Source organism: Lissotriton helveticus, chromosome 7 (assembly GCF_964261635.1).
Source record: "Lissotriton helveticus chromosome 7, aLisHel1.1, whole genome shotgun sequence".
NCBI lineage: Eukaryota > Metazoa > Chordata > Amphibia > Caudata > Salamandridae > Lissotriton > Lissotriton helveticus.
Genome location: NC_136068.1, coordinates 324956735 through 324979105, shown reverse-complemented (window position 1 = coordinate 324979105; position 22371 = coordinate 324956735). Strand labels below are relative to the sequence as shown.

Genomic DNA, 22371 nt, shown 5'->3' with positions numbered 1-22371 from the left:
CACCCTATGTTAGTACACTGTACAACACTCTCCTCCACTCTACCGTATTGCACTCTACTTAAATATGCTCTACATGATGATACTAAACTTAACACTTTGAAACACTATTTCATAAAAAAAATCTTTCTACCAAAGTGCTACAGAGTTCAATACACAGTGCATGGAGGTTAGTGGTGGGTGGAACTTGCAGGATTCAACTACGCGGAATTCTGCTGAGTTTAAAAAAACTCTGTGAGATTCAGCAGAGTTCTGCTAATGGGCAGGAATAGGCACATTGCACTGCTCGCGCAGTGATTTGAAGCCAGGTGCCCGTTTAGCACTGAAAAATTAGCATGAATAGCACCACATGGTATGTCAGAGGGTACAGCTATTCGAGGTGATTTTGTTGCCGCTCTAACAGATTTTCTACTTGAGTGGCAGTGACTAAAAATCACGCTAGGGGGTGCCAAATTTTGCTTGCACTCGCCAACTTACCATTTTGCCACGTGAGCGAGAAAAAAACTGCCATGTGGCGAATGGCGGAATTTGGTCAAACTCCACATTACAAGAGTAACTCAGAGATGCCAAAATTCCACCAATTCTGCTGGCGTAATGGAATTATGGTCTAAAATTAGTTTTATATATTTATGCAAAAAAGAAGTAGAGAGCTCTGGGTAATTTTCATATTTAGGTGGAGAACAGCTCCTGTATAGGTCACTCTACAACACCAGCAACACTCTGAATCTGCTCTCCTCAAATGTCTGCTTTACTAGCAAATATTTTCAGCATAGCATTAACACAGTGCAATCACACACAGAGCTAGAAAGGGACAAAAGTGTTTGCCATTTCTACAGCAAAGTCCTTAAGCATGGAATAGCCCAGTGCTTTCCATGCAGAACTGTAAAATGACAAAAGCCTTTCACCACACCAGGCACAGTATTACAGCTTAGAACTGGTAGAACACCACCAAAACCAACCAGGAATGAACAAAAACAACCCCTGACAATGTAGCATTATAACAAATGGTGAAAATGTTAGACATTTTGTATACCATGAGTGTAACACAAATGTTGCATAGTCTTCTTTCATTCTATCTATCATATGCCCTATTTTTCAATGTCTGTTTTACCCTCACACTAATTCCATCAAGACAACTGAGTTATACTTACATAAATGGCTAGAAGCCTCATTCCTTACAAGGGCTGAATAATAATAAGTTCCCTCACCCAAAATTCTTGGCTTCTGCTGGGGTGTGCTGGATGCCGTAAATAAAAAATGCAAACATTTTTGGGATGGACTGTTCCCACGAGGAACAGGATTAAGACTGGTTTGCATATGGCAGGGTCCAAACTGGGGTGGTGTTGTGAATAAAAAAAGCAATGGATTAAACCCAGATCTTTGTGACTGGGGGTGAAGGTTTGCATTGTTCAGCATTCTGTCCATGATTTGTTCTTTTTGTTTTTGGTACCCTAAGTGGAAAGGTTATGCCAGATGTGGGTCCCGTGCTCACTGTTCCATTGGATTCAAGCTAGCCTGGTCAATGAAGGGTGAGACCCCAAAACTGTTCCCATGATGCTTTCTTTTTGTCCAAGGAGGACCTGGTTTGGAAGTTTGGGCATGACTTGTCCCACGAGTAGCAGGGTTCAAGACCGATTTGCATATGTCTGGGTCCAAACTGGGGTGGTGAGCAAAAAAACGATCGACTAAACCCAGATCTTTGTGACTGGGGGTGAATGTTTGCATTCTTCAGCATTCCGTCCATCATTTGTTCTTTTTGCAAATACAATAAATAATGCTTATGCAAAAAGATTTTTGGACGACGTAGGGTATAATAGGTGCACTAGGGATAGTACATCAAATTAGTGATAACACTCCACCAACTACTGGGGCATCATCCTAACCCCAGATTCAACTAAACAGATGCAAAAATGAGCTGGGAGTGCTTGTTTATCTCAGACTCAATCAGAAATTTTAATCTTCAAAAGAAACATACATCAATTTACAATTCAAAAATATAGTATTATTCTTGATGTTCAGTTCAAAAGTACAGTTTATTCTTGATGTTCAGCAGCCGACGCGTTTCGTCCTAGAGGCAGGACGTCATCAGGGCTCGTACTCTTATCTTGCGGTTCCTCTGATATTACGACTTAGACTTTCAAACTAGGCAATTGTGCTACAAGAGGTCAGATCCTTCATCACAGTACCGGAAATTATCATAAACTGGAAAACCCTAGATCACTGTATTTCTCAAATCGATTAATCCTTTATTCCTTTAATCGAGAGTCCTTTAAAAACTAATCAGCAAAATGGTATTCACACCATAATCCAATACAATGTAGCCCAAGAAGCAAATAACATCTATTCTCCAACGATCCTATTAATCCGTTCTGAACCAATCCATTCCTTCGCAACACGACCTCCTGCTCCACACCATCCGGACTCGGAATTTATCGAGATTAGTTTTTAAAGGACTCTCGATTAAAGGAATAAAGGATTAATCGATTTGAGAAATACAGTGATCTAGGGTTTTCCAGTTTATGATAATTTCCGGTACTGTGATGAAGGATCTGACCTCTTGTAGCACAATTGCCTAGTTTGAAAGTCTAAGTCGTAATATCAGAGGAACCGCAAGATAAGAGTACGAGCCCTGATGACGTCCTGCCTCTAGGACGAAACGCGTCGGCTGCTGAACATCAAGAATAAACTGTACTTTTGAACTGAACATCAAGAATAATACTATATTTTTGAATTGTAAATTGATGTATGTTTCTTTTGAAGATTAAAATTTCTGATTGAGTCTGAGATAAACAAGCACTCCCAGCTCATTTTTGCAACAATAAATAATGCACAGTGTTGATCACTGACCAGGCTCGCTCGCTTGACATGACCACAGTGGCCCCAAGGGCCATGCTTATGCTTGTGCTAAGTTTTGACAGATGCTTCCTGTTTCTTTGCTACATTGTTAAAAAGTGATGAAACTGTGTTTCAGAAGAATTTGAACTCTTTCAACACATACAGTAATTTTCACAAAACTTAAACTATACCAAACTAAATAAATAAATGGCACGTCACCGTTCCTCATTTATCATTCTGTTTGCCATCAATAAATATTCTGTGGTGCATTCAGGTTTGTATTCTCAGCAAACCAATCAGACTAAGTTCCCGCTTGCGATAGTTCTGCCTGTGTACTGACCAGTGCTATGACTACAGTGAATGCAATATTACAAATGTAATGATTGTGTCACTGATCACCATGTGTTCCTGGGAATGCAAGAAAAAGGACTAGACCTGAACTCACTGTTCAGAATATGTACGAGGCAGTCATAGCCTTAAATTGAAAATGGGTTAAATAGAAATTTGAAAATTCTAAATCCTCACTTATGTCTGCCTCTATTTTAACATTCCAAGGGACCTCGGGCACGAATACCGACCAATCCTTTATACACTCCTGGTTCAGATCACCATATCAAAATGAACTGCCAAATACTAATCCGTTTTGAACAATACCATATCTCCAACATGACCTAATGGAGACCGATCACTCCTTCAGATTCATAAATCTCTTTAGTCCAAGAACCGACCATCTCCTACATACAACTCTATAATTCATTGAGGAATAGGAAAACAAAAACTGATCCAGAGCCATTTTCTTCTAAGTCACACAATGCACCAACTAATCCATTATCTGCAACTGACCAACTATAGATACATCCCTTATTTGGTATCTAGACTCTCTTCTTGATCCAGGTGCCTATCCTGCTTCACATTCATATGTGTTCCAGAACCAAAGTGCCGATCTACCCCGATTTCACAACTTCGTAGGACTTAGTAGTCGAGTCCAAGTTGCTGCATTATGTGGCCTCCATTATCTTCCAAGTAACATTCTCATCCAGTGTATGTTCTCATGCCTGTGTCTAAGGTAGCCTTTAGGTATAGTCTAATTGGGCAAGAAATAATGACTTATTTGTGAGTATTGTGTAACAGTGAAGTACTAATTGTGTTCTTGTTCTTTCTTCAGATGATCATTCTAGGGTGAGGCTGCAGCTGGTGGATGGAGACCCACACTCAGATTACATCAATGCGAACTATCTCGATGTAGGTATACTCTGCCTGTCCCATTTCAATAGTAGGAAAACACTAAACATTTACAAGCACTGTGCCTCCAATCTTTCAAGCATTCGTAAATATTGAAAACCTGTTTATTCCCAATCTCTTCCTACTGTGGAGTTTGTTGACAGCCCTTTTCCTCCAGGCTGTGATTACTGTTTCAGGTATACTGGTTCAGTGTCAAGATATCCCAATAGGGGAAAGAGCGCTCAAACAATAAAATACTTTACAATAAATAAATAACTATAATTTTAAAAATTTTCATGTAGCTGCGTTGGTGACTGTACCTAGACTATAAAGTATAAATAAGGTTAATAAATGCTTTTTTTTGTTCAATATAAATTACCATATTAGCGCTCTCTATTTCTCGGGCACTTCCTCCAAGCTCCAATGGTATCGATTGAGTGGCACAAATCCTGTAGGCTCATGCATTAAGCAGCAAAGCTATTCTTCAGGCTCTGCAGATTATGTACACTTTTGCTTTAGACCGCAGAACTGTCTCTCTGAGCTGCAGAGACATCTCACATTTCAGTTGCCTAAAACACCAGATGTTGATCCTCATACCAAAGGTCTTGGGCTGGACAGAGTTTCTGTAATATTTGAAGATTTGTTTCTTCTTGACTTACTTAGAGAGAGGGCATCTCCATTTTGGTGCCCTTTGGTTAGGTGGTGTAATACAAGGAAATGCATACAATGAATGAGTATTTTGCAAAAGGATTTTGTCAGGGCTCAAGCTCAGAACTATTTTCTGAGCACTGAGACTTAAGTGAGATGCTTGCATTTGAGAAAGCTCTGAGCCCATTGATGTCTCTTCTCTTCTGTTGTTGGACCTTTTATTAGTTGCCTGAGAGGTGAGAGGGAGTTATCATCACTTCCAATTATCAAAACACATGAAAAAAATGTAGTTGGGCAATAAAGCCAGGATTAATGGATGAAGTTAAAGGGTTTTGTTACAAACTGAGAAACAAACTTATATAGATCAGTCTCAAAAGCATATTATAAAAGTGAAATATCACAAGAATGAATTCAAATCTCTTCATAAAATTCAACCTTAACAATGAGTAGCACATCAGAAACTCAGTGGGTACTATACAAAAGATGAGGAAGAGGGTCTGAAGATTAAACTGCAAGGTTTGATCCTACTGCCTAGTCATTAGTAGATCTAAAGAAATCTAACGTATCCCACTCTGTCCCAAAATGTTTCTATTACTTACTGGTAATCACATTACTCCTAGTCCTACTCTCGCTTCTTTCCATTACGCAGTGAGGCCCCTGCGCCTCGTAAACACAGCCCCAACCAAAATAAAAATGCACTGCCCCCTCCACAATACCTGTATGTACCAAGCCCCAGTAGACACAGGTGGCCGGGTCACCGGGGCGGAGGGAGGGCGGGCTGAAAGGGAGAGAAGTGAGAGTAGGACTAGGAGTAATGTGATTACCGGTAAGTAATAGAAACATTACCTACACGTCCCTCTCGCTTCTCTCCATTACACAATGAGATATACCAAGCCAAGATAAACCAGGCCAGCTGTCCAAGCACAAGCTCAGAATATCGGAAAACAAAACGTACCAAAGAAAGGCAAACAAACAGGAAAGGCAAGCCACACACAAAATAGCTGACTAAAACCCAGAGGCAAACCCAGCCCCCAAACACGGGCAAGAAAGAAGACCCAGAAAACAATGAACCGAGGACTCCCCAAGCCAGCAATCTGACACCCCTGGGCAAAAAACAGCAGTGCCAGAAGGCTCAACCCGCCACAGACAAAAGACAAAAGGGGAACACCAGAGAGCCCACCAAACAGGAGGGAAAGCCCAAAGAGGGACACATCCACTGAGGGAAGTACCACCCCACAAAGAAACAGGAGTCCAGACCTTCCAAAAGACCCCAGCAACTGGACCGTCAAGCCCAGAAAGGCAAGCCCCGGGCACCAAAGACAGAGAAACAGAAAAGGGAACCATGTGCATACGAGCACACCAAGCCCCCAACCAAGAGCCAATGCAGAGCCAAAGGAGACCAGGAAGACCCCCATAAGGCTCTTGCACAGAAGAGGTGACCAAACACGGGAGACATGGCAGCAACAGCCACCCAGTCCCAACCGCAAGACGCCAACCCCGGAAATGCCCGAGAAGGCACCAGGAGAAAATGCAACCACAGGGCCACAGAACCAGAGAATCCAGACTACCACCAGCTTCAACAGAAGGAGAGCCAAAGGAAGGGGACAGGCAGGTGTCCCCAGAAAAAACGGACCCCCAACCCACCGAATTAGGACCTCAGAACAAGGCCAACAGAGGAAAACCAACAAGAGGCCCGCAGGCCAAGGGAACTGCATGGGAACCAACTCCAAAATGACACCCCCCAACATCTCCAAACCGAACTGGGGAGCAGCGGAAGGAGGACCCCGAACAGACACCAGGGCAACCCAGGCCCCACAGCAAACAGCCCAGAGCCCAAACGGCAGTAGCTGGAAGGGCCCAGACAGAACAGTGAACTCCCGAAAAAACGCAGAAGACCGAACAAACGGTAATGCGCAGGAACGCAACCTGCAAATAGAAAGCAGGGAAGAAAAACGTCCTAGAGGCAATAGACAAATACCCCACCAGGGAAAACCACCTCAACTAAACCACCTCCGTACAGGCGCACACTGGACAACACAAGCTCAGAGCATAGCCTGAGGGACAAGCAGCATGGCGGAAACCAGTCGCCAACCCCATCCAGGCCGAAAGGGGCCCCAGGAGAAAGAGGAATGGAAATATCCAGGGGAACCAGGCAGGAACAAGGAGCAGCCGCAACAGCCCACCAGCCACCAAAAGGACCCAGCAGGCCAGGACAGCAGAGGAGACCACCACCGGTGCCCCACGTACCGAAAGAAGCAGTGGCCACAATAGGTGCCAAAAAAGAACGCAGAGGGCCACAGCGCCGCCCCCTACCACCCAGAAATGGGAGAAGCAGGAGCCGGGGAACCCCGCCCAACCAGGGAACCAAAGAGGGAGAAGCCCAAACCGGACCACAGCAAGCCACAAAACACAGGCCAGGAGAGCCAAGCCAACAGCACCAGGAACACCCAGGTGGGCCCCCAACCAGGCACGAACCAGGCTGATCAAGCCCAACCCCTGGGAGCAGATGAGAACAGGCAACCCACAGCAGCAAGGCCACAGGAAGCGGAGGCAGCGAAACCCACAGCACCCTGCAAGCCCTGACAGACATAGAACCAGGAATGAACCAGGGCTGACATCGCCGAACGGCCCGAGAACAGATGGTGGAAGAAGCCAACAGGGCAAAAGGCCGCAGGACACAGATACCCCCAACCAGAATCACAGATGTAACACCAGAGAAGACCACAGGAAACCGGCACACACGCCCCACCGGCACAGCAAGGCAGGCGTAGCCAAAACCAGAAGCTGTAAAAGACCTAAAAAGCCACCATAAGCCAGCCAACCATCGGAACAGCAGGCAAAGAGCGCCGGTACAAGAAACAGCCAACAGGTGGAATCAAGACGGAACAACCAGGCAGGAAAAAACAACCACGGTACCGCACAAAACAGCCCACAGAGGAAGCCGAAGAGAAATACTGCTGCCATACAGAAGGGGGAGAACTGCACACAGACCCCGTGAAATCCTAAGGGCCTCTTCTCTCCAATTAACAATACAACACCTATCAACACACAAAGTATTCAAGGTAACCAGCGTCATCATCTCCAGTACATTTCCATCTTCCTTGATAGAAATTGGCAACATTCAGCCCTTCTTCCACACCTTCAATTGGGTACATTTAATTTAACAACATTTTATCGCTGCCATGAAAACTCATCTCCAACTTCGTTAGCACATCTTCTTCTTGCCAAAAGTTTCCTTCCATGTCTTACTATTGCAACGAATAAACAATGCCTTTCACTAACTAACAAAGCCTTGTATCAGGACCTGCAGAGGAGAGAACATGGAAGCAAAACAGTTCTCACATGAAAGTTAAGCATTGAAACTTAGGAACGTAAGGCCTCTAATTATGCGAAGTTACCACAACAGTTAAAGCGCACTTGACATATGAATATAGGTGCATGCACATTCACAATTAGAACAGATAATTATTATCATGTGAAATAAAATCATCGTTACATATAACTCTGTAAGACATCTTCAATCATTTGTATAGCTATGAACGAGAACTACATGCTTATTAGAAATATTCAACACTAGCTTGCACACAATAAGTGATTCCATTAGGGTTCTATCATGAAACATTTCATTAATACAATTGAAACTCCATTGTTTATTAGAATGTTAGACCAGATGGGGTATAGAATGTGCCAATCTGCACAAATCAATGTAAATATGTGAAGTGTAATGGTGGAGTCAAAATTAAGCTGCTCCGCATTCATGATTGCACTTATTGTGCAGTAGCTGTATAATTGTACATTTTGCATAAAAGAATTGCAGTAGCCGAGCAACACTACTAGCTGTGAGATAAATTCATATGTTTTATTCGAGGAATACATTGCAACAATGGCAAAGTAGCAGTGGCTTCATGCCAAATTAAGCTTCTCCAAGGCCCTTCACATCCTCTAGCGGGGAATGTCACTGGTGCTCCTGCCGTTGGCTAGTTTGAGTTACAGTAGGCCAAGACAGCACTTTACCTCTGGTGCACCTTCAGCTGATCCCCATACCAGAAGATGTAGCGAACCTTCCAGTATAGACAAGAAGGATAGAATAGTTTGTTACTCAAACAGGGCATTCCTTTTTTAAGGACAAGTCCCTCAACCATCATGTTTATATGTGTAACACTACAAAAACTAGAATTGATAAAGGAAAACAGCACTTGATAAGTTACTCACACGTGACATGAAACAACTCATGGTCAATTCTTCTCCAGATAAATGTGTAATCTTATTATTTAAAACAATTCCAAAATGCAATGTTTCTTTATATGCTACAGTGCTGTACAAATTTATTTTGGGACATTGGAATTTTTTTTATGTTTGAAAAGCTTTATTAAGAATAATAATGATAACAATTGACATCAGCAAAGGAGAATATAAAACATACAAGTTAAATGAAGTCATATCTTGCTAATGTCAAATTAAGTAACAAAAAGCATTTTATAAAATTTTGAAAGCGGGACATTGGAGTTTTTTTTAACAAGCAATAATTCAGAGAAGGGGTTAGGACGATTGAGCACTATCATAATTCGCAATGGGCACCTCTATCCATTGGCAGTGGCAACCTTTACAGATAATCTGTGGGCCTTGAACTTTTTTTATTGCTAATTAGGCACTACACGTGGCACACATATCTCAAGTCCTGGGGAAGGTTCTGGTATCTGTTATGTGCAAACTGTCTATTCGCAAAATGTGATTCTAGAGCAAGAGGAGCATAGAGTGGGAATTTCCTAAGCGGCACAACAGAGAGGATCTAAAATGGAGTGGAGAGAACACACCAAAGGGTTGATATGAACAGCTGTCTTACTTCTTTTTCTCTATTTACTTCTTTAATCAGCCTTCATTGTAGCTCCCTCTTCTTGCTCTTTCGCTTTTTCACACAGTATCTCTCAGAGAACATATTGTATGTATTTCAATTATATGTGTTAATTCTGTCAACCTCCATTTCATTGTCTCTCTTTCTCGTATCTCATTTACAATGGTTTGTTTCTTTTAGCTTCCTGTGTCATTGTTATTTTGATTTGTCCGTGCACATTGTCTCCTTTTCATTCATTTGGAGTTGTTTTTTTCTGCTACACCACCCCAGTCCTGTAATTGTCTATTATTCCCAGAGCTGGCATCCCATCCCAGTTATGGTCTTTACACTTTTCAAATACCTTTTTTTTTAAGCCCCTGCATTCATTCTCAGCCTAAAATAGAGATGCTGTAACTTTCAGTCCAATCCACTATATTTGAAAACTAGAGACGAACCACACATACCCAAAATACGTTTTATCTTGTGATGATTAGTACTTGTAAGGATGTTTGAAACAGAATGGCGTGAGAGCCCTATAACTCGGTGTAGGCTGCCCTCAATTGCCCACAGAAATTTAGGATCAGTGGTTACTCTTATTTAAGAATGAATATTAGTAGACCTATTCATAATGCAATGGATACTCTCGACTTGTTGGATGTGCCTCCACCAAGAGTTTACTTAACAAATAATCCATCGTGTTCTTGGGGAAAATCTCTAGTACCAGGGCATGTGGTATGGTGTATCTGCGTTTCATAGTAAAGGTACTGCTGCTTATCTTACAGGTGCACCCGGGTGCAAGGAAACAGTAATAGCTGCAGTTTTGAAAAAAGGTTGGCATTAGTAGAAAATATGGGGTCTAAACAAAGAATAATGGGGCATATTACCAACCAATAGAGATAATTTTTGTCTCTAACTTATTTAGAGACAAAAATTATCGCCGCAGATCGGCGATTTTTATCGCAGATAAACCTTGCTATTAGCAAGGTTTATCGCAAATGCGATAAAAAACGGCCGCAATGCATGAATATCGCTGAAAAGTCAGCGATATTCATGCATTATCGAGCAAATGCTCTTAGCCATGTTATCCACCTCCCATTGGATAACATGGCTAAGAACTGCTCCTGGGCAAGTGTTAGCTTTTGGAGATATTCGCGCTTAGCGCGAATATCTCCAAAAGTTGATAATAGGAGATAGCGATGTTAGCGACTGTTTTCAGTCGCTAACATCTTGGCACGCCCACATAAATATCACTGACATGCAAAGCGGGCCCAAGATGGTCACTATCTCCTATTAGCTGTCGCTAACTGGTGTTAGCGACAGCTTGGTAATAGGGAGATAATTGTATCTCGGCTTTCTTGGCTTTTAAAGCCAAAAAAGCGGAGATAAAGCCCCTTGATAATATGCCCCAATATTATTTGAAAATGGAACAAAGGAGATAAGTCATCCTCGTGAACTTTTAACAAGCATTGTCACTCGCCATCCACTCCTACTGACTTACATTTGTTGCCTTTCAATGTGCAGAAATGGAACATCTCGACTCATCTGAGTCTCGGCTTTCTGTAGCACACGACTCTTGAGAAATGACAACCCCTTTGGTCTGCTTTACAATCAGACCTGCTAGTGTCCCCTTGCTTCCTTCCTCATCACTCATTGCCTTGCCATCCTCTTTTCTCCTCAACCTGTTCCCTCACCATTACAATTCTCTGTTTCCACCTGTGCTTCGTCCGGTTTCATTCCCAGCTACTTGCGTATCTCAATCTCTGTATATCCCTGCCCTCTATCTGCTTCCCCCATACAGCATTTTATCGTCTCCCATTGCTCAATTATTTTTCCTGTCTGTTCATACATCTGCACTGCTTTTCCTTCTTGCCCCTGTTTTGCCCCCAGTTCCCTTTTACATTAGCCTTGCACCTGTAGAGCCTACTAGGGAGTGATCTGACATGCCTGAAAGTTTGAATCAAACCTTCAACATCACCTCAAACTACTGCCTTCTGTCTCACTTAGGGGAATATGTACAAAGAAATGACAGAGCGCGGAGCTGCAACCAATTCAGCTGCTCCGTGCTGCCTCATTTAAAAAACACAGCGATGCGCCATATTTACAAACGTATTGCGCACCCCGTGTTTTCCCTTGTGCCGATGCGAAAAAGCTATCTAAAGCCACCGTAAGCACCCTTGCACCATAGTGCAAGGGTGCCTGCGTTGCAGGAATGGTTGTTTATGTGCAGGAAGGGACACCCTCTTGCACATAAACAATCTTTAAAGGGGATTGCTCCTTCTATGTGTACTGCATAATGCAGCACACATAGAAAGAGACAAGAAATGAGGAGAAATAAAAGTATGTCTCCTCATTGCACCATTCTAACCCCCATCCTTTCAATGGTGTTACTTTTTGTTGCTGCCTTAAATTTATAATTTCTTGTAAATCTGGGGCAGTGTCAAAAAGCAATGGGTGTTGCATGGCTATGCAATATTTAGAAGGCAGGATTAATCCGCGCAAAGTGGCTTAGCGCTGCCTTGTAAATATGAAGGGCGTTGAGCAACTGGAACGTCAGAAAAAGTGACGTTCTGGTGGTGCAATGCCATTGTAAATAAGCCCCCAAGTGTCTGACTCTCAGAAAGATTTATTTTGGAGATGCCCAAGTTTCTATCTCGCTACACGTGCTTACCTGGTTTCCTAACTTCTGTTCCTTCCTCCATTTGCCTCATCCTCTGTTCTTCTCAGTATGTTTGTGTGTTTAACTTTCTCTTCTGATTTCTCTTCTCTCTTTGCCCCTCCGTTCCTTCTGTTCTATTGTTCCTTGATATTTAGTCGGCCTGCTCAGTCCGGGCAGTCTAACGCCTGGAGGGAGGGCAGGATGTTGCATGGCATGACTTCGAGAAAGGCAGTACCTCCACAGCTCTTGAACATAAATAACCCTTCTTCCTGCTTCCCTGTCTGGGTGGCCACCTTCATTAAGCAGAAGGAACACAAAAGCAGTGATTACAGGCTCTTTCTCTGGGCTCTAAGAATTGCTGTTCTAAAACAAAAAAAGAGAGTGCAATACTGATTAAGGTTGTCAATAGCTTGTTTTTCTATCGAATAGTCTAATTTTTCAGGCCTTTGTGTATTCTACTTCTCAGCTCATAAACTGCCGGCCTCCACCCCATATCTTTTTCTGTTTAAGTAACTCTTTTGTTTGACCATTTTCTTTCATAAAGGCCCTTCTCTCTACATGGCATCACACTTGGACTCCTAACTACTATCCTTTAATTTGTTTTCTAGGGATACAATCGGCCTCGCCACTACATTGCAACTCAAGGTAAGCATAGTATGATTGCGGTCAGTTCGTTTAAATGATCACAGAGATGTTAATCCTCAGGTAGATCTAGACAGGCAAGCTTCCAGAAGCATGTTTAAGGTTCAGGTGTGTTTGTTTCCAGAGATCTGTGGGCAAATACTCACAGTCCTAAGTAGCCTACCAGAGGCCCTTATGTACTCCCTCTTAGTTGTCTGACAGCACTCTGAGGTCAGCGAAGCTTCTCAGAGATGTGTGCAGCCTTTCAGGACATGTGCTGCACGGCAGGGATTTGTGCAGCACGGCAGGGATTTGTGCAGCACATCAGAGACCCGTGTACCCATTCCATAATAATCATGTAAGTCTCTCTTGACGTAGACACAGACCTTCCTACAGGAGCTGTTCCTCAAAATCTGACAGATGAGTGAATCTCATCCAAGCCAGGTGCAATTTCAAGAGTTGGGTAAGAGGTTGGAGGCAAATATCAGATAGAGGTACACCCTTGAAAATTATTCTGCCCTCAGACATGTACAGTCACACACGCGCCTGGACTGTCTCTTGCCATTGGAGTAGCTGAGTATAGCCTATCAAGTAGTGGATACCCAAATGTATGACAAGTCCCAGAGAAATGTTTGCAAACCCCACAGATTTGGGGAGTCTCTGAGGGTTCAGACACGCCATTGGAGGTCTGCACAGTCAAAAACCCAACAGTGTGGTCGGATGTCTTCAGTGGATTGGGAATGTGGGGAACAGGATGCCTTTCGGTGTCAAATGCAGTAGGGGCCTGTGTAGGGAGTGCCGCGGGGCTGTGGGGCGGGGCGGGGGAGGCGTAGTAAATTCCAGCTCACGGCCGACCGGAGTAATGTAAGTAAATCAATAATTAAAACGAATTTAATTGCACTCACTGAAACGCATTTGGTGTTTCATCGCGCGCAATAAGACTTGTTTTATTTATTTATTTACTTACATTACTCCGGTCGGCCATGAGCCGGAGTTTACTACCCTCCGCCCTAACCCTCCCCCGCACCGCCCCACCCCACCACCCTGCGGCATTCCCTCCACGGGCCGCTACTGGTCAAATGTGAGTTTCAATTTGTGCCTACATTCCCCCATTGTCCGAGTGGGTTCTCTAAACTTTGACAACCTTTAAATTTGTGATGTGAAAAGCTAGGCAACTTTGAATTCACTCACTTTTTGATTGTTTTTGTAAAGTACCACCAACTTTACGAAGTTCAAATGGTTGGCAGAACCTTTAAAAAGCAAGCGTTGGTAAATGCATTAGGTTTCAGCTGTAGGATTAATAATAAGTGAAGAGGCGTGGGAGCATGAGTGCAGGGAGAATGGTGTGAGTGCACTCTGCGCAGTGTGAGTGGTGTATGAATGAAGGTTGATAAATGTCTTAGTGCAAGGTGAAAGTGCCGCAATGCATGGTGATTGATGTGTTCCATGCAGAATGAAAATTGTGTGAGTTTACAGGGTGAGCGATGTTACCCTATACAAGGTAAGAGGTGTGCTAGTATAGCTTGAGCGGTATGTCAATAGTATAAGGGCAGGAAGAGCGGCTTGAGTTCAGGGTGAGAGGTGTGGCTTGAGGGTGAGAGGAATGTAAGTGCTGAGTGAGAGATATGTCAGTGGTGTGTGAGTGCAGAGTCAGCACTCTTTGAGTGGTGGGTGAGTAGTATCTGACTGCCAGTGCAATGGCAGGGTGTCTCTGCAGAGTAAATGGTGGGTGGGTGTGCAGGGTGAGCGGTGTCTGAGAGTAGGTGAAAGGTATGTAAGTGTTGTAAAGACATGTCAGCAGTGCAACCAAAAAGCGATCCAGTATATAAACCACTCGTAATGAACGTGTAATCAAAACATGAACAATCACTAAGGGTTTGCTGAATTGCAAAGGTACAAAATTAGGCAAAGCTGTGCTGTGTTATAATATGAAGCTGGCACATTGACTGCTTGCAGTAATTGTGATGCGGTAATATTGTGAATAGATATTAAACACAAGGTCATAAGTCGAGGCAAAGATATGCTTCTTAATAAAAGTGGACTGGTATGTTAGCTGCTCGTAAAGTACATGATATGCTGGTATCGTCAATAAAGTGGAAACAAAAATTAACACGACTAACTGTTAAACAGAAACATGAATATCTGAAAACCGCACTGTTGGCTAATATTGTGAATGGAAACGCGAGGTCATAACTTGAGACAAATACATTGGAGGAGCAGGCTGAGTGCAGGCAGAAGGAGAACACCAATGCTACATAGCGACAAGAGCAGCAAGGAGGAAGATGAACAAAGAAGTAGCAGGGTTTTTAAAAATTGGACGAACAAGTTAGGAGAGTCAGGGACACAATGGAATAGCTCTAAGGGAAGGCGAAAGAAACATTTCAGAATGAGAAGAGGATTTGAGGATGGGAGATTGTAATTGTAATTTAGATTACTAGAGCGCATTATCACCCAGAGGTCTCTAAGCGCTGTTTAGAGGGAGCACCTGAAACTGATGGAAATGGACAGGCGGCTTGCTTAAATATTGCCCCAAGCCTCTGAGAAGAGCACCGTCTTCAGCTTCTTTCTAAAAGATAGGAGGTTAGCTTCCTTGTGCATGTTTTCCGGGAGGCTGTTCCACACCTGAGGGATTAATGTTGAGAAAGCTCTCCCGCTCTGGCATTGATTTTGCAGCCCGTGACTCCTCCCACCCACCACTCAGCCCTGCTGTGCAGCGGCTGCCTGTTCCGAGCACTAGACCGTGACATTGCCAGGAAGTGCAGAAGCGGAAGTGAGGGGGCGCTGGGAGTGAGATGCTGGGAATTCAAGTGTAAATTAAAAACACAGATTACACGGGTGACAATTAAAAAAAATTACATTTCAAAACAACAGCGTTTAAAAATTAGCAGCGTTTACTAGTAATATAGCTAAGTGGCGTTTCAAGCAACCCACCGTGGGTCAAGGTAAGGCCCTCTAATCCAGCGCGCTTGCTCTGGCAGAGATTTTGTAGCCCTTGACTCCTCCCACCCACCACTCAGCCCTGCTGTGCAGCGGCTGCTTGTTCCTAGCACTAGACCGTGACACTACCAGGAAGTGCAGAAGCGGAAGGGAGGGGGCGCTGGGAGTGAGATGCGGGGAATTCAAGTGCAAATTAAAAACACAGATTACACAGGTGACAATATTTAAAAATTAAACTTCAAAACGACAGTGTTTAAAAATTAGCAGTGTTTCCTAGTAACAGAGCTAAGCGGCATTTCCAGCAGCCCACCGTGGGTCAAGGTAAGGCCCTCTAATCCAGCGCGCTTGCTCCGGCAGAGATTTTGTAGCCGGTGACTCCTCCCACCCACCACTCAGCCCTGCTGTACAACGGCTGCCTGTTCCGAGCACTAGACCGTGACACTGCCAGGAAGTGCAGAAGCGGAAGTGAGGGGGCGCTGGGAGTGAGATGCGGGGAATTCAAGTGTAAATTACAAACACAGATTACACGGGTGACAATTTTCAAAAATTAAATTTCAAAACAACAGCGTTTAAAAATTAGCAGCGTTTACTAGTAATATAGCTAAGTGGCGTTTCAAGCAACCCACTGTGGGTCAAGGTAAGGCCCTCTAATCCAGCGCGCTTGCTCCGGTAGAGATTTTGTAGCCCTTGACTACTCCCACCCACCACTCAGCCCTGCTGTGCAGCGGCTGCTTGTTCCTAGCACTAGACCGTGACATTACCAGGAAGTGCAGAAGCGGAAGTGAGGGGGCGCTGGGAGTGAGATGTGGGGAAATAAAGTATAAATTAAAAACACAGATTACACAGGTGACAATTTTTAAAAATTAAACTTCAAAACGAGAGCGTTTAAAAATTTGCGGCGTTTCCTAGTAAAAGAGCTAAGCGGCGTTTCTAGCAGCCGACCGTGGGTCAAAGTAAGGCCCTCTAATCCCGAGATGCACAAGGAAGACTGCAAGAAAACACAAAGGAGGCTACAGGTGACTTTTCTACAGAAGAAATAGAGGGATCAATATCCACTATGCCAATAAAGAAACAATATTAGCTGAATGCTACCTACCTGATTATCATGAACAGAATAGCATCTTTGTTTGTGAAGCCAGATGTGCACTGAGTCCTCAGCCACTGTCATGGCAACTCTTCACTTTCCACTGTAATATCGACAAAGAAAAGGGACTGAACACCATCTGCACAGTACACGAAAATGTAATTGAGTGGTCACAGTCTTGTAAAACACCTTGTTAAATCGCCAGGTTTGTCCACACCTAATATGGCAACCCCCATTCCAAATGAATTTGGTGTGCATGGTGTTGCTGCTCTAGCAGTAGTGATGCGTTGCCATGACAGCGGCTGAGGACTCAGTGAGCAACTGGCCTACACTGGGACCGGTTCCTGTGGCCTGTGCCCGTCTGCTGATGCTGGAGTAGAAAAGATGCCGGGCAGCACGGAGGACCCCAGGAAACGCTTCATTCGTAACACCGCTAGTAAATACTTCGGTCTCTCGAGAAGTGAGGAGGAGGCTGTCACAGCACTGGCACATGTGTGGAGATGTACAGCTTTTTGGATGATGGCAACAAGATCCAGCTAAGTGTACAGTGGTGGTCCAGAGGCGAGCTGAGCCTAGACAACAAGGTACAGAGATAGCTTAATTCAGCTTGCATCAGTTGGGTGCAGACTAGCAAATCCACTGTACATCCGGTAACAGTAGCATACCTACTCTGAATAGTCTGTAACATACAGGATCTCCCATATTCAGAATTTCCTTCCCCAGCACTGCTGTGTAGTTGAAGTTTGTCTCCCGATTTCTAATTAGCGTGACTGCTGCCTAACAGCAAGATGGCGGCAGTCTCACAAGGGCAGAGATGGAGATGTGTTGGGATGGTTATTATTGAAGAGGTGTGTGAGAGGCAGGAAAAGGAGTGGTAGAGCAACATGAGGGATGGAGACCAATTGTAGGGAGCCATGCACTTGGCAGAAAGTGAAAAACAAGCAAAGGGCAAGCGCTGTGCAGGAAAAAGCTTTCAAAAGTCCCACAAATTGGATGAATACAGTACTTGGGCCACAGGATATTGATAAGAGAAAGACATGAGGAACAACATGAAATGGTATACTACAGCTAATAGAAACAGAGAAAAAAATCAAGTGGCAAGCACAGGAACCATAGAAAAGCACAGGGTCTGGATGTAAGCCCCTTTTAAGATTTAAACTAACAATAGATTTCACAAGGACAGAGCAAGGACTGTGCAGACAAAACCTAATGATGGTGAAACTTCCTCCAAAACCTTTGTTTTTGTAGTTAAAAAAGCAAGCCTCCATTTAGGCAGCAAAGGTTTCCTTAATAATGCTTACGTCAAAACAGCAGGGACATTCTCGCTCACTTGGAGCTTAGGAATTATAGTGATTGAAATGTACTTGTGCCACATGACCTGAATCCATTTGCTCACATGGAACTGGAGACATATGTCTATCATGACTGCACACTCTCTCCTATTACCAAGGATGGAATGGTGTTTCCCTAGTTGTCTACATGGGTATGTACTTTCCATTGGAGGGAGGTATCAATATGTCTCAGGTAATCTTTGGTGCTCTTTGTACTAGTCCCTATAAGACTGCACCTTTCCACAAAGCAACAAATCACTGTACAAGAAGGTAGCTAAATGCTAAATATTTGCAGATGTGTATACAGATGAATTCACAGGATAGGACTGGGATTCATACAAGGTGCTTCTTTAGCCACAGATGTAGAGGATGAATAAGCAAGCTGTATAGCTGTACAAAAAGAAAGGCAGTCTGTTATATAGGATTGAAGCAAAAATGGCAAGTGTAACTGAGAGGGCAGCAGGTTGGAAGAGAAAAGCTCTCCAGATTCCCTGCAAGGCCAGAAACCAAGATTTATTCTCTTTCCTTTCTGTTCTTGGTCATGTTGAGGATGCTGACATACCATGTGCCACGGAAGTAATGGCTCTTTTTCCTGTTTGTGCAGGTCCGATGCAAGAGACTGTGAAAGACTTCTGGAGAATGATCTGGCAAGAGAATTCGGCCAGTGTCGTCATGGTGACAAATTTGGTTGAAGTTGGAAGGGTAAGATAGGCCTTTGGTTGGCCTGGCATTATCAATGAGAACAGGATGTGATGTTCTGGAAAGAGTTTATGATGTCTATAGTATTGTGTAACAGATGACTACTAAACTACAGGACTCAGGTAACAGGGACTCAGCAACTTAATTTTGTCTAGCAACTGAATCCCCTCAGTAGCCAGAGATGCTGATACCTTTGCAAGAATAATGGAGGCTCCACAATCACAGTGAGGTATTCATGTCTATTATTCAATAACTACTAAGTCCAGGGTTTTATATAATAACTAACACCATATGACGCTTTATTAAAGTTCAACTTTGTTCCTATCACCACTGATCATATGAAGGAGGAAATATTCTGCCCACATATAACCTACACTACCATGTTAAACTTAGGTCCAGGATGGCCAGATCACTGCCGGATTTTAAAGATAATCACACAAGATTCCTTGATATAAAATGATTCTTATTTCAACACATCAATGGATGTCCTGTAAAGCTGGCATGAATCTGGCCCTCATGTATCTACAATATGCACCTCTGACATACTTGTTAACTAGTTGGGCAAGAATTGACAAGCAATAATATTCGTTATCATTGAATTTATGTGATCATAATGCGACTCAATAGAGAAACATGTATTCTTTACCTAAGTCAATAAATGCTAAGCGAGTAAATTCATATATCTAGCTACACTATGATAAGTATTATATAATGTATACATGTAGTGTTTAACAGGAACTGTTTTACCAGAAATGAGCAGAGCACATATGTAGATACAGACACAAGTATGTACAAACTGGAAGCAAAAATACTGCAAATACTAAAAATACAAAAACATATTGCATTAAGGACATAAAGCATTAGGGGCGTGGGGGAACAACATGGCTAGTTGTTCATAATGGTGGGCGTCTAACTGACTTGCTCCTCCAAAGGACGTTGAGGGAGCGGGGTTTTCTTTATCTCAATCTTCGGGTATAGTCATTAAATAACCCTTGCCACTGGTTGTGTGGACATTTGATTGTTGACAAAGAGAAATAAGGAGCGATTATCTACATCAGTCCAATGACATGTTAAATTGTATATGACTTTTCATTTAGTAAATAAAGAGAATTAATATGAGTTAATGACTTTTATTTTCAATTCTTTTCGTTTTCCATCTTTTTTATTCATTAGGTATTCATCTTTGGATTTCAGCATTAAATAATAATACAATCCATCAAATGATATTTAATTATAAAATAGAAACGATGTTTGTTAAAATCACTTTTAATACTGTAATAATACAGAAAGAGTGTTCCCTAATGTAAATGTCCTTATTCTAAATTAAATTGAAATACTGTGAGAAAAAGCTGTCAGTTCAGATACCCATAAAGAGTACTGATGAGAAACTCAATCCGAGGCATAAGCCTTTACATAATAAGCTGGAAAGTATTCTCAATTTAAAGACATCTGCAGCAACTCAATAAATTCTAAGTAAAGCAGCCTCTCATGAAGAAAAGCATCAGAAACTGAAAAGCGAGTCTCCAGTCATAGAGTTGGGGAAAAAATCCTACTCTACTCCAGGAACACACACTAATGTAAACACACAATATTGTATGTTGCCACATTAATTTCTTTCCTCTCCTAAGTCCTCCAGTAGAAATTCAGCAAATAGAATAAGCAAACTCCCCATTTTCACATACTGGCACAATAGACTTTCAGACATTAGACCTTGAAAAGATACATGGGTGATATTTTCTGGTCCATACTGTTCTTCTCATGATTCATTCTTCCTGTTGCCTCCTCTCCTCCTGGTTAGAACTTTCTATCAGTTGTCTAATTTGAAACAAATGCCTATTCATTAGCTAACAGTGAATTTGGCGTTTCAATATTAATACATTATTTTTCAGTTAACATAGCATCAATAGTTAGGCAAACCTAAATCAGTAATTTTATTTCACATAGAGCCTATATTATTTAAGTATGATTACCTACTACAAATTTTGCATTTAGTATATATTTTACTTAAAAAGAATATATTTTACTTAAAAAGTATATATCTTTCTTAAAAATAAACTTTGCACATCATTAATGTAAGCATTTTGTTAGCCAATATAATTTGCTCAAACAAGGTGATATATCCCTGATACAGCTGCAATGGCAAGATTATCCCTCATGACACCACTGGGAAGCACTTTGGGGGCTCATGAGGGGGCTGACAGCTGAACTGAGCTGTCCGACCTGGCTTCACGGGACGCTGTGCACTCTGGCAGAGACCCTGTTTTGACTGGGCATGACCCCCCCGCCCCAAGGGAGTGACCTCATCCTGCACAGTTGGGCAGAGAATGGATGGTGCCCCTACCAGCAGTACAAGAGTTCCACCGAGGGGCCAACAGCCCACACCACCAGAGGTGTACCTGAGGCGGTGGAGGACAGACCACTCTTCCACACAGACAATGTGTCCGCATCACTGAGGTGATGGGTACTGTCATGCTGCAGTGGGAAAATTACACGCCAAGGTGCAAAGTGCAACAAATTACTCTGGATAAACTCCAACACTACTTTGAGATCTCCTGATGAAACACACCGCCGAGGGTGGTGTAGGAGGTGAAGGCTACCCTGGATCAAATTCCGCTTGCGATCTGTGTCATGAGAGCTACTATTTAAACCCAAATCGGGAGAGTGAGTCAGTAGATGGACTGCCGCAATGGCACATATGGAAAATAACTGAACACCAAATGTCCAATACCGAATACACGGTCAAGATGCTGACCGCTGACATAGCCTGGCTGGTGTACAGTCATAATATCGAGTCTTTTATTTCGACTGGACAGAATATCGAGTAAAAAATATAGAATGGACATAATATCGACTAGACATAATATAGACAACAAAAATATCGACTAGAGAAAATTAATATCGAATAGAATGGACATAATATCGAATCAAAAATATAGAATGGACATAATATCGACTAGACATAATATAGACAACAAAAATATCGAATTTAAGGTAAGTTAATAATAATTTTTATTTTTTGTGTAATATAAGTCTGTAGCGGGTTGTGGGTTTATAGGGGAATAGGGTGGGAAGTAATTTAATTCTAATTAATTAAATATGTTAATTTATTTATTAATATCTATTTAGAATTAATTGTTAATTAATTATTAATTGGTAATTAATTAAAATATAATTGGTAATTAATTATAATTGATTAATTGATAAATATTTTAATTTTAGTAATTTATTTTCTGTAGCGGGTTGTGGGTTTATAGGGGAATAGGGTGGGAAGTAATTTTATTATAATTAATTAAATATGTTAATTTATGTATTGATATTTATTTAGAATTAATTGTTAATTAATTATTAATTGGTAATTAATTAAAATATAATTGGTAATTAATTATAATTGATTAATTGATATATATTTTAATTTTAGTAATTTATTTTCTGTAGCGGGTTGTGGGTTTATAGGGGAATAGGGTGGGAAGTAATTTAATTATAATTAATTAAATATGTTAATTTATTTATT

At 42.3% G+C, this 22371-nt stretch overlaps 1 protein-coding gene across 1 annotated transcript in view; it reads left to right on the top strand.

Annotated features, from left to right (window-relative positions):
- The window catches only part of PTPRT (protein tyrosine phosphatase receptor type T), a 1693536-nt gene that overhangs the window by 1524201 nt on the left and 146964 nt on the right, over positions 1-22371 (top strand). Inside the window, exons 22-24 of the mRNA XM_078652140.1 lie at positions 3998-4074; positions 12797-12833; positions 18766-18863. Coding sequence (XP_078508266.1) covers positions 3998-4074; positions 12797-12833; positions 18766-18863 — 212 coding nt within the window. The remainder of the gene's footprint in view (positions 1-3997; positions 4075-12796; positions 12834-18765; positions 18864-22371) is intronic.